At 40.4% G+C, this 13,064-nt stretch overlaps 1 protein-coding gene across 2 annotated transcripts in view; it reads left to right on the plus strand.

Annotated features, from left to right (window-relative positions):
* The first annotated feature begins 3,860 nt into the window (after positions 1-3,860).
* Positions 3,861-13,064, plus strand: part of sox4b (SRY-box transcription factor 4b) — a 37,705-nt gene continuing 28,501 nt past the window's right edge. Inside the window, exons 1-3 of one of the 2 annotated variants that reach the window (XM_077720932.1) lie at positions 3,861-6,114; positions 8,508-8,544; positions 11,913-12,918. In XM_077720932.1, coding sequence (XP_077577058.1) covers positions 4,335-5,576 — 1,242 coding nt within the window. In that variant the 5' untranslated portion in view covers positions 3,861-4,334 and the 3' untranslated portion in view covers positions 5,577-6,114; positions 8,508-8,544; positions 11,913-12,918. The remainder of the gene's footprint in view (positions 6,115-8,507; positions 8,545-11,912; positions 12,919-13,064) is intronic. The other variant, XM_077720933.1, reaches the window with a different exon arrangement.

Here is a 13,064-nt window from a genome sequence, read left to right on the forward strand (position 1 = left end):
TGTTGTTGTTTTTAAACCACAACGTTCAGAAATGAAAAAGGATTTGTGTTCCTCACAAATCTGTTTGAAACTCTGACAAGGGCCCATTGAATTTGGAATATTATGCCTCTTATCCTGTACGCTTGGGGCACAGTGGTAGTGTGATTAGTTTATCTGCCTCACAGTTTTGTGATCGAGGGTTCCATCATTGGTGGGCTCGGACGTTCCTGTGTGTAGTTTGCATGATCTTCTTTTTGCCTTTGTAGTATTTTCCAGGTGGTTTCCTCAAACATCCCAAAACATGCATTGTAGACTGAATGAAAATTATCCATAGGTATGAGTGTGTGTGTGGCTTGATAGAAATATTGATAAAGTGTTTGTATAAGTACTCTAAAATGATTAATTTTATCCCTGGCTTCATTATTAATGGGTAACTCTTGAAATGTTTGTGTGCATTTCCCTCTGTATGTGGTTGTAGTTCACACAATCAAGCTTGAAATACAGCAGATGTTCAACTTGCGAAACTTCACAAATCAAAGTGAGACCACTGATAATGAGTTAATGTCAGTTGCCATAGTGAATGGGTCTCGCACATGCACGCACACACACAAATCTGCACACCTACAAACACATACAAACCAATCATTAACAGCTCAGCCTGGGTCATAGTTTGCAGCTGCTCTTTCTGGATAAGATAAGACTTTGACTGCCGAGAGTGTGTTCCTGCATGTGTATTTATGTCTGTATCATTGTCTGTATCTGTGGCCAAAAACACCTGTTTAAACAAGGCTTTAGAAATACGACTGAATAAATACATTTAATATTTACAGTAAAAGCCATCTGTCTGTTGTAAGGTTGTAAAGATCCATGTTGTGAACACTGACTTTGATGACAGTGAATATATAGTAACAAATCAAAGAGTGTCACCACATGCTGCACAGCTAGTAGTATTAGAGCGTCTTTAGCTTTTGAACCTGGAGCCTTCCAGACTATATACTTCCTTAGACAATTATGTTTCACTGATGAACTTGGAAGCCTACAACAATAATCTTTTTCTTGTCATTAATATCTTAGGTGTATAAACTAAGACGATATTGTTGGACAGAAGATTAAAACCTTAATTCTTACATGAATAGATGTTCTCTGAATCGTCAATCTACTGCCCATTGCTGACACAATCTTTTAAATTCTGAGAGGGCTTTTTCTTTGCTTGGTTTTCGTTTTCTTTCTATTTCGGTTGCGTTCTGTGCTCACATTACAATGTCACCTCCAGGTTGGCATTTACAAGAGTGTCATCTCCCGTGTTTTCTTGTGTAAACACAACATTGCTTGGAAGGATTCAGTGTTTATCAAAATTGTTTTTGAAAACTGATCTGGCACTGTTCCTGTGTGAACTGAGTCTGAGATTTGCAAAGCATCTCTTCTTGGTAGCATATAATTATCCAGAATGGCAGACTGGTCTATTGATTTATATACCTATGCCCCTACACTTTTTTCCATATTGATACTGTAGTGTGTTGGGTTTATTGCTGATAAATTGAATAGGAACAGGAATAGGACTTCAAATTTAGTGTGCACAAGAACAACAATAACCAGTAGTTGGTGTGCGTGAGGGATGACAAAGAAGAAAGCGGTGGTGGTGGGGTGTAGGGCTTGTGGGAGTTTTCCAAAAGAACACCTGTTGAGATTAGGGTTGGCACGCGACCCACTCTAACTCGCGTGGCAGCTGCGCCACATTAGAACAATGGCAGTAAAAGAGAGAGACCAAAAACGCAGGAGGAAAGTTTGAAAGCACTGCTTATCCTTTCAGCTTGTGTATGGGTGTGTTTGTGTATGTGACTGTGTGCTCGGCATATTAATGTGAGCACAGTGAGAAAAACAAAAAGAAAGGCTGCGTTTTCTCGAGAAAAAGACATTATATTAAGGCAAGATGTATATAAAAACCAAAATATAATAGATATTTTTGTTTGTTAGTATACTGTATTATACAGCATTATATAGCCATAGGGCACACGTTTATTATACTTTTTTATTATTTGATGATATATATTTGGAGTTTCTTGGGAACACCTTCCACAAGGCTTCCGGTGGTCCTAACACTCCATCAAAGCATTTCTATGGAAAATATTTGTCATTACATTTTCCTGAAATCTCTTATTAAAATGGCATTTGCTATCAGAGTAAGCTCATGAGTTAACATTCTTATTTCCATTCCTTTTATGCTCCATGAGCACACAAATTGGAGCCCAATTACCCATTGCTTTACTTGGATGCACTGCAGATAGGCGGCCATATTGAGTATAATTGTAACCACTGAAATGCATCCAGTAACATTGGTGACTATACTTTCATACTAATTCCCTACTGGTTGTCTAAGTCACCTCTGACTCTCAGTTAGAAACAAAGCATATGATTTTGATATATGGAAAGATGTCAGTTCAAAGTCGGTCACCTTGTTGTTGTTTTTTCAGTCAGACTTATAAAATTATATTACACTCTCAATTACATTGAAACTGGCCAAATGAAACATAGTTCAAAACAATGAAACATTTAACAATTCATCTCAGTCCAAAGTAAAATCCTCAATTATGCCAATGTAAATGTCAAGCCTCATGGTTTTTGGTACAGAATCATTACATAACCATACAAAAAAAGTAGTCTAAGTGTTTTTAATGCTTGGTCTGATTTCTATTGCCTGGTTAAATTGTCTGCACCATATTGATCCCTATCTGACTCTGCGACGCCATCTAGCGTCGATACTCGCTTTTCATGTTCTTACTCATTAAACGGCTCTGCCTTCAGTGAGAAATTGACAAACAAAAACACTATAGTAGCAGGAAAAGAAAATAATGGGGGGAAACTAGACTCTAAAGTAGTACTCAAAAAGTAATATTGGTTGCAATTAAATTTAATCTATTCCAATTAAAAAACAATGAACTCAGATAGAAGTTCAATTTAAAAAAAATGTATTTCTCTTTAGTAAACATTGTTTTTTTCTTAATTCTATGCTACCAACTGGTGTAAAAGTAGATGGATGTTTGTGTGCACACATTGTGCGCTCATCTGGATCCACTCTTTACTCCCTGACTAGTGTGTGACTGCAGGTTTTTGCTCTGTCGTGTTATTTGACCGCCCGAAAGAAGCAGATAGGAGAGAGATGGGGGAGAGAGAGGGTAGCATAAGAGAGAGAGGGAGTCATCTGAAATCAGTCCGACCATCTGAGGTGTCAGACATTCTGTGAGAGGCTCAACTACTCTGTTGCTCAACATGATCTTGTTCAACAGCGTGTTCACACACACTGATTGGCAATATCAATTAAATCTGGAGTATGACAGGCTATTATTATAGGTTAACTACATGAGTCTACAACACATTTTCCTGTATGACAATAATTGAAAACCAATATATTCATTTTTTTATTTTTTTGCAGCAGATGTAATTTCTTTTCTCTAAATGGTCCAATGGAAGTACTGTGGTATGCATGTGTTCATGAGTTCGAATGAAAAAGGAAGGTTAACATAAACAAAGTGCACACTTTTTTAATTCGCATTTGCCCACTGGTACAAACTGTTCTCAAAGTTTCCATTTGGCAAAATATACTCCGCTTCCCTTATAGCTATATGTTAATGACATACACATGGGTTTGGTGGTAAAGGGGGAAAGGGGTGGGGGCGATAACATAAGCCAGTGTCTCTTTAAAAAAATGAAGTTTCTTCTTGTATTCTGGAATGAGGTCAGAGACGAGGCTCCTCATTGCACGAGCTGATTATTATTAGATTCCATTTTGGACCAATCAGAGTCGAGATGGGCGTCTGTTTGGCGCCAAGGCAGGCTAGCGACAGCCTCTGATTGGCTTAATTTTTATCACTGTTGTATCTCGGGAAGGGATAAATGCATGCAAAGGGAGACTCGTCTGGAGGGCTGCTTTGAAACTCTGCTGCAAGTCCACAGATGGAGGGAGGGCGGACCGTGTTATTCACTCTAAGTTCCTTTTTCCTTTCCGTCCCCACCATGTCTGGCTTTTGTCTCTAGAAGAGGGACACAAGCTGATGCGGAGAAAAAAAGCCGTATCGCTCGTGCGGTAGTGGGTCACTGACTCAGACGCATACTAGACTGGGCACCCACCTCTCGACTTATTGATTTTGATCCCACTGAAGGAGAAAGAGCGAGCAACATCTCCAAACGCGTTGGAAGTTAAACTTTGTCTTGCATATCCAAAACAAACTGGACCGAGTTTGTACTACACATCACCCAAAAAAGCGATTTAACCCCCAGAACCCACCCCCTCAAATCAAGTCCCGCTCGTGGAGGAAAGAGCTGAGTCTGCTATTAAGTGCACCGAGAAGAGCGGCAGCATGGTGCAGAAGATGAGCCACACGGAAAGCACCGCGGAAGCGCTTTCCTCATTTTTCACTGGGGATTCGAGCTCCGGGGCGAGCATGGATCTGGAGCCTGCTGACTCGCCCCTCTCCCCGGGCTCCACAGCCTCTTCGACGGCCGGGGACAAGCTGGGAGACAACCCGGCGTGGTGTAAAACTCCCAGTGGCCACATTAAGAGGCCCATGAACGCATTCATGGTGTGGTCCCAGATTGAGAGGAGAAAGATCATGGAGCAGTCTCCCGATATGCACAACGCCGAGATCTCCAAACGGCTGGGGAAGAGATGGAAGCTCCTCCGAGACAGCGACAAGATCCCCTTCATCCAGCAGGCGGAGAGGCTGAGACTCAAGCACATGGCGGACTACCCCGACTACAAGTACCGGCCTAGGAAGAAAGTCAAATCGAGCGCTTCCAAACCGGCAAGTGGCGGAGAAAAGGGGGACAAAGTCAGCAGTAGCTCCAACAGCACCAGCATCAAGTCTTCCACGTCTTCGAGGAAGAGTGCACTCAAATCACCCTGCAGCAAAGCCCATAAATCACTTTTCGGGAACAGCAGCAACAGCACCAAAGCTTCACCGTTTGCCTCACAGCAGCCACCGGAGCACCACCACCACCACCACAAGTCCAAGTTGGTACCGTCCACCGCCAAGCCGGCACCGGAGGGTAAGCGGGCAAAGCGAGCGTACCACGTTTACGGGGGCGCTTTGAGCGTCAGCCCCGCGTCCTCGATCACAGTCCCGGCCAGCCCCACGCTGAGCAACTCGGCCGACTCCAGCGACCCCCTCAGCCTGTACGAGGACGTATCCAGCGGCAGGGAGGAAGGCAGCGAGTCCCCGGGAAGCAGTAGCGGAAGCAGCGGTAGCCCGGGCGGCGGCTCGTCAGCGCGCTTCGGCGGGCAGACGTACAGCATTCGGCGGGCTTCTTCGCCGACACCCTCCGGCTCTCACTGCTCCGCCTCGTCGTCGTCGTCTTCCTCGTCGGAGGACGAAGAGTTCGAGGACGACATGCTCGACATGAACCCGAGCCCCAACTTTGACAGCATGTCGCTGGGGAGCTTCGGCTCTTCCGTGCTGGACAGGGACTTGGATTTTAACTTGGAGTCCGGCTCCGGGGTCTCACACTTCGAATTCCCCGACTACTGCACACCTGAAGTCAGTGAAATGATTTCCGGCGACTGGTTGGAGTCCACCATTTCCAATCTGGTGTTCACATACTGAGAAACAATGTGAGCGAGAGCACAAAGGACGGCCACAAACGGAGCCCAGGGTCCCGGACACGAGCTGGGCGGTGGGCTGCTCCTGCTTTGTTTCCGAACAACCAGATCACTTACTACTCATTCAAACCGTGCATCATGGCGTCGTCTCTTGTGGTCTGTCAGTGCTTTGGGGAGTTCAACTTTTGAAGCCGATAAAGCGCCTCTTTTGTGGGCTATTTGGCTTTGAATGTGCGGGCCGGGGAGGACTGTGGAGCGGAGAGAAACCTGACACTGCTTCGGTTTCCTGTTTGAGAAAACGCTCGCTGGTGAACTGGTTGACCCGAACAACTTTACTGTGATTGATTTGCACGCTACGCGGTCCGCCGTCCACTTAATCAATGTTGTTGCTGATTCTTTCTTTTTTTTTTTAAAAAAAAGGGACATTTCACAAGTTTTTACCGATTTGCCAAGTGAATTTCAAAAAAGGTACATAACTCGGACTTTCGCGTGGGATTTTTACTGACGTTTTGTCACCGAGAGGAATTTTGTATGAAACAAAGGTGGGTTGATGTTTTTCTAAGTTTGATATCTTCTTAAAAGCAAAAAAATAAAAAATAAAAAACACACCGAAGCATGATCGCCTACTTTGTTCCAATCTTGTGCTGACTTCTAACGTGAGACGGTCGAACAGTTGCAAGTAGTACAGTATTAGGGTTATTTAAATGTGTAGATAGCCTCACCTCAGTTGCTCTTTTCTTATTTTTTTGGGATATAATGACACAAATAATCACCAGCTGTTTTAATATTTTAAACTTCAGGACTCAAACGCAACTACAAATCAGTGCTTAACTTTATACATGTGATCTCTTAACTATTCAGGACCAAAATTGTTTATCATTTTATATTTGTTTATGGAATATCCTCACGTGTTTTTGTTTTCATCCTCCAGAGCTTTGTTTTGTACATGTATTCAGATGACATTTTATATGGGGATGTTGTATTTATATACTGGGCCAAGCAGTTTTGACTTTTTATTGTTTTATGCATACTCTTGTTTATTTTTCTGAGACAATTATTTGTCATTTTGTCACATTTTTCTTCTCAGGCGAAGGGCTAGAGTTTTAAGAACACACAACTTTGATTCCTTTTTTAATATTTAAATGTACACACTTTGGACACTTAAAAAATATAGGAAACAGTTTGATTATTTTCTCAGTGTATTTTTGTACAAATTTATATGGAGAAGGAGGAGTCTACAATCGTGTTGTGTAGTTCAGTTATTCAGCTACAATTTGCTTTCCTGATTAGGAAACCTTGGATGGCTGGTTTCCATGCTGCATTTAAGTGCTGTTGGAAAGCTTATTATTATTTTTTTACGATTGCCTGCTCAGTTTTTTTGCAGTGGGTGCCACCAAAATGACTACAGGCACCACTACTTTTGACTGTTTCTCATAAAATAGATACTCCTATTATCTATAATTTTTAATGGAGGGTTAATTTGGCTACTATTTCTCACCTTATCACCAGCAAGCCTTTGGATTTTTTTCCCCCTCAGCTAATCGTCTGTCATTTTAGACCTGCTGTATGTTATTTTTCTCCAATAGTTTTTGAATGCAGCACCAGCCTTACATTAGACTACCTTCTGCGGTTTACAGTGCCAGTCTACAGACTTCTTTAAGACATGAACTGATTATTGCCAGAGGCTATTCTTGTTGAGCATGTGGTTGTAACAGTCAGTCTGAAGCAGCCACTCCCTTTTTTTAACTTTCTCTCCGATATATTGCCTACAACAACACACAAGGAGATTGTAGCTCTAAAATTGACTTATTTGTATGTTTTTATCAACTGATGTCAAACTCATCCAGCCACCAGCCACTGGATTGAATAGGCTATCTTTTTAGACAGCAAACAAAAAAGATAACATCAAGCATATTCAAATGTCTGACTTGAGTTCCGCAACATTTCGTACTGCGTTTCTCATTGTATTTGAATATATAATCTTTTCTACTTGTTGGCGAACTATTAGCTAATTGTTTAGTACGTTATGGCATGGTGAATAGCATTTGTATTTCGGATTCAGGTCACTTAGTTGTTGTGTTTTTCTGAAGAAAAAAAATAGAAAATGAAACTCAATCTTTGTATATTTGACTGTATCATAAGGCAAAAAAAAGATTGTGTGTTTATGTATGTTGTTGCTATCAAGGACAGGCACTGTCTAGAACGACTATCTTTTACACATCCTTACTTTTAAGGTGGTCTGTTCAGGACTTTTTTTAATATAAATATATAAATAAATAAAAGCGTTTTTAAGTATATTAACTTTATTTTTCATCCATCCTGTGCAATATGCTGTGTAGAATTATGTATTGTCTCATCATGCCATAAACAAAGGAATCATCTTTTATTTTGAGACTTGGAAAGGGAGGTGAACTCATGCCAGCTAAATTGTGTCCATTCACTGCCCGTCAGATTGTTGATATAAACTTGTGTACAGAACTTTTTCAAGGAAGAAAATAAATATCAGCTGGAACTGAATCTCTAGTTCTCCTGAGTCATTAACTTTTCATTTTGATTGTGATCCATTAATGGGAGATTGTTGTGAGTGCTTTGATATTGAAGCCCCTTGTTTTTCGACACGATAATAAAATCAAATCGTACAAAGATCAGTGTATGCCAGATAAAAAAAGAAAAACAACATTGAATTCAAATCCCAGTCTACACTTGGGCAAGTAGTGTCCAGTTAAAAGTCAGAGTTGATGCCATATATCCTTTTGATGGTACTGACTTCCATCACTTTGCTAAATCAGAAAGAATTAACGTTTACATTTATCTCACAAATAGTTTACATATTCTAATACCATACATCTAGTTCCAAGATTGACTAAATATAAATATTCATGTGTTCTAGTGCTTTACATTGTGTACATCTAAAGAATCATTGTATGTTTGACAGGTATCCAAGACATGTTGCTGCCCAGGAATTCAAGCAGGTAATATACACGTTCTTTATACACTTTACCCAAAATTGTTATAATATTGTGATAGAAATTATCTTTATAATTTATAAAATATTTGTGGCTTTAAGGGTTAAGGGCATATAGATAGATAACTTAAATGGTAATGGAAAAATAAATTATTGACTGTTGTAATCATTATTTAGGTAACAATGGAAAAAAATGTTTGGTACCCCATAAAGTAAGGACTGAATAGTATACCCTATGCCTAGAAGTGTTAACTTGAATTTGAAAAAAAACTAATCAGTTGAATTAGAGATTTAATTAGCTGATTAATGTGAGTGTGATTCACATCATGTTTTCAAAATGACTGCATAAACTGCACAATGGCTGTCTGGTGGGCAAACAGAATGTGATGCACAAGGTGACACCTGCTGATAAAAAGGACATGTATACAGTCTGCACCCCCATGTTTATCAGCCCTGAACAGTTCAGACTCTTACGGACAAAAATTAGAAAACTAAATACATGGAAATGCACACTTCACAGTATAATTCCAATCAACATTTCAGTTTACACTTTTAAAATAAATGGAATCCTCCACATTTGCATACTGTTGATTTGCTTGATTATTACAACTCTAGTATTGTTATTTTGTAGTTTAAATCTTCTACTACATCCGTTATCTTAGGGTCATTCATTCTGCTAGATTGGGGCCCGTTTGTGATATATCCAAAAATATTCTGTTCTAGCACATTGTGCTTTATGCTGGCTGTCTGATGTTCAGACAGTCATGATTTCCCTTCCCCCTCGCCCAGACAGATCTTTATTGTGGGGGAAGGGCGGCTTTAGTAGCAGTCAGCCAAGGGCCCTCCAGCACGCTGACAAGCATGTCTGCCTGTCTAGGTCTGTGAATATCTACAATGTGTGTGTGCGTGATCTCTAAAATTGTGTTGCTTGAAATGAATGACAGTACAAGGATATCCCCACAGTCAGAGCAGACATTATAGGTCTGTCTCCTCTGTAATGATTTATGGGGTGCAGATTACTTGTTGATGCTTGGCCATGGTCTTTATTTAAGGAGGCATAGTGGTATGACTGGAGCATGCGTCTAGTTGGGATCTCATCGTTTTTAACATTCTAAACAAACTTAAAGACCTTTTTTATAGGGTGCATGGTAGCAGAGGCATAAGAATCTTGTCCAAAAGAAAAATAACAAAATGTAATTTATCTGCTCCGTAATAGTGGAGAAAACTGTATATAAGGGCTGTTTTTTGCATGCAAGTCGTCACTTCTATAGTCGTCGTTATACACCGCTTTTGGTCGAATGAAAATGACATATGAAAAGGGGAATGTTGTAAATTTCATCCTACTCATGTTGCTGTAGGTCAGCCTATCTTGGCATTCGTTTGGTCTGGCTATCAGCTGCTCCCAGCCTGCTTCTTTCCAGCTGGGTTGCAGTAATGTGGTGTATAATCGTTTCATGCATGGATTTTACTCCGAAAAGCGACATAAAGAAATGGAGAAGGCAGTGTCAGTATGGTATAGTGTTAGATTTTTGGCTTTACGAAGAGAACATGGGTCAACACAAAAATCAGAGCTACGAAAGGCAACTAGCAAAAGTGTATAGTGGGAAGACGTTACTACACCACGTTCCCTTTCAGACTTTCGTCTGCATCAAAAATTGAAAAAAATGGGAAATAATTGGATACCATGAGAGGTATAGTAACTTTAAACAGTTTCCACTGATTTTAGTTTTGCTTCTCTAAAACTGTATTTGAATCATGTGCAGAGAATCAGAATATTTATCATTGATATATGACAGCTGAATATAAGTATGTATGATAAATGATTAGTCCCCACATTGATTTCTTAGTTGCCTCCACTGATTCTTCTCCCAATGTAGACACTAAATCCTGCTCCTAAGATACGGCCTGCAGCCGCTCCAGCATCCATTACATGATTTGATAAGACATATCGCTCAAACTAAGGAACATCATTTGCCATTTTAATTTTCCTCGCGGCTCAAAACTAATAAAGCTGCAGCCTTCCTTGCCGTTATGAAAGGCTAGACCACTGTCCTTAAGTTACGTCTGACACTAATGAGCTTGGGAATTTTTAGATTCTTATTACTCAGATTTTTTTTCTCAGTTAACATAGTTCTAAGAAATCCCTGATTTGCATATTAAATCATTTTTCAAGTGAATGCCATTTATGTTAGAAGATTGCTATTGCTTTACGTGACTGTATGATATTTTCAGACTGCAGAATTTGTCTGTTGGCTGGATTAAGGTGTAACACCTAAGCCTATACACATATGTTTTCTCACTCTCACTCAGTAGCGAAGGATGGTGATTAGCCAAAATCTTCAAAAAGGCTGATGCAGTGCAATGTTTCCAAGCTGTGTGGATGATACCAATGCTGGTATGTTCACGGCACAACTTGAGGAATGTGCAACTGTTTTTTTTCTTCTATCCAAACTACTCTAAAAACCCGTGCAGAGTCACAGCAATTTGCTGATACATCCATTTGATCCCAACAGTGCATGACTGGGTGTAATTACTGACTCCACAGTGAATATAAATATTTTCACATTCCTTTCAAAGTCATTTTGTGTTAACTGTGGTTTAATACTTTATTTCTTAACCCCCTGATGACAAATATCTCCATGTACTATGCACATAATATCACCAGTATGCCATATAATCTTGTACATTTCCAAGGAGCACTGGCACCTCTGGGTATGTGTTAAGCTCCCCCAAGCTGTATGAAGCCTGTTCAGTGTGCAGGCTCATGCATAGCTCAGCTGACTCCTTAGTGGGAGAGATGCAGTCATGAGCCGGGGTAGAGCAGAGTGGTGCGGAACAGTTTCGCTACAGGAGTCAGTGGTCCAGTAAAACCACAGCAGGGGGGATAAGAGCTGTGCCAGTGGGTGGGTAAAAACAGCCATGACTGCATCTCTATGTCGACCTGTCTGCTCAGCTCTCTTCCCAGGGGGGTGAAGCAGTGGGGGTATCAGTATTTTTATCATTTTCATTCCAGGTTTTGCTCCATATTGTAGATAGATTTTTGCTGTTTTTAAACAACTTTTCAATGTTTACCACCAATTCAGGGTGTCTCCCACCTCTGGCCCAAAGTCAGCTGGGATAGGCTCTAGCACCCCTGCGACCCTAGTGAGGATAAAGCAGTACAGAAAATAAGATGAAATGAGAATTTGATATAACTGAAATATGCCATGCTTTCTCTAAACGTAAGTATTTAGTGGTTTTGCTAAAGTGGGAAACAGTTGTGGAAAATTATCATCTATTGAGGAACAAAGAATAGGTCAAATTGCCTTTAAAGTCGAATACCAGTTAATTTTAGTTCATCTAATCTCATTTTCTTAACTGCTTTATCCCCACTAGGCTTTCAGGGGCTGCTGGAGCCTATCCCAGCATTTGAGGAGTACCCAGAGAAAACCCACACAGGCCCAGGGAGAACATGCAAACTCCACACGGGTGGACTTGATTTGAACCCAGGTCGCCCCACTGTGAGTCCGACGCGCTACCCACTTAAGCAATGAGCCGCCCTCAGTTTTAATTTTATTTGTTGTTTAATTTTGCATATAAAAATTCTTATCAATAATTTTTTGATTCAAATTGATCATTATTCCTAAATTTCAACTTTGGTCCTTAATTTGATTGATGGTTAATTGAAGTTGGTTGTTGAGAGTAATGCTCTGTATTGCCACAAACAATACCATTTGTTTTGTTTTGGCTTAGCTAGAGGAAATTATAATTAATTCGGTGCATTGGTACAAATTCAAGTTTTGAAAATTTGTGCAGTAGTTTAACATGCAGCCTTAACTAGGGAATCCAATCAGCCCCCCAAATGTTGTGGTCATGTGATTATGTCATGCTCTCATGCATATGATGACTTGTTTCTTTAAGACAACGAGAAAGGGCGGTATCTACACACCTGCAGCAGATTGCTGCTTCTGGAATTCAACAGCTGCCACAACCAGCAGATCGTCAGGCCATTGTGTACCTTAGCCTTGCTTGCTGCTATGCTCACCCAACACTTTGCTGAGAATTTTTATGTTTGTAGTTTGTAAACTTTAGTTTTATTCCCCAACTCGGCCCTGCTCTTTTTGTTGTACCTTTTGATTCTTAGTTTTTGTTTTGTGGGAAACACAAAACACACCGATCCCTTTTTTATCAGTTGTGTGGATCTGTCTTTTATTAGCTGGCTGATCCTTATAGGTTATATTCAAAATCTACATCAAATTCTGGGTGTCCCCCACTTGCTACCCATAGTTGGAAGGGATAGGATCCTGCAACCCCCTGTGGCCCTTGTGAGGATAAGTGGTATGGAAAATGAATGGATGAATGAATTCACACAACACACAAGGCTGAAGCATGCCATCGAAAGGTAAGGTAGTTAATTTTTTTGCTATAATCATACTGACACTTGAATGTTTGCAACCCTGTATATCCAACACTTCATAAGAGATAATACTATACTTTGATACTGTATGAGGACTTATTGAAATTGGTCAATGAGCTCATTTAAATTTC

This window comes from Stigmatopora nigra, chromosome 7 (genome assembly GCF_051989575.1).
Source record: "Stigmatopora nigra isolate UIUO_SnigA chromosome 7, RoL_Snig_1.1, whole genome shotgun sequence".
In the NCBI taxonomy this organism is placed as follows: Eukaryota; Metazoa; Chordata; class Actinopteri; order Syngnathiformes; family Syngnathidae; genus Stigmatopora; species Stigmatopora nigra.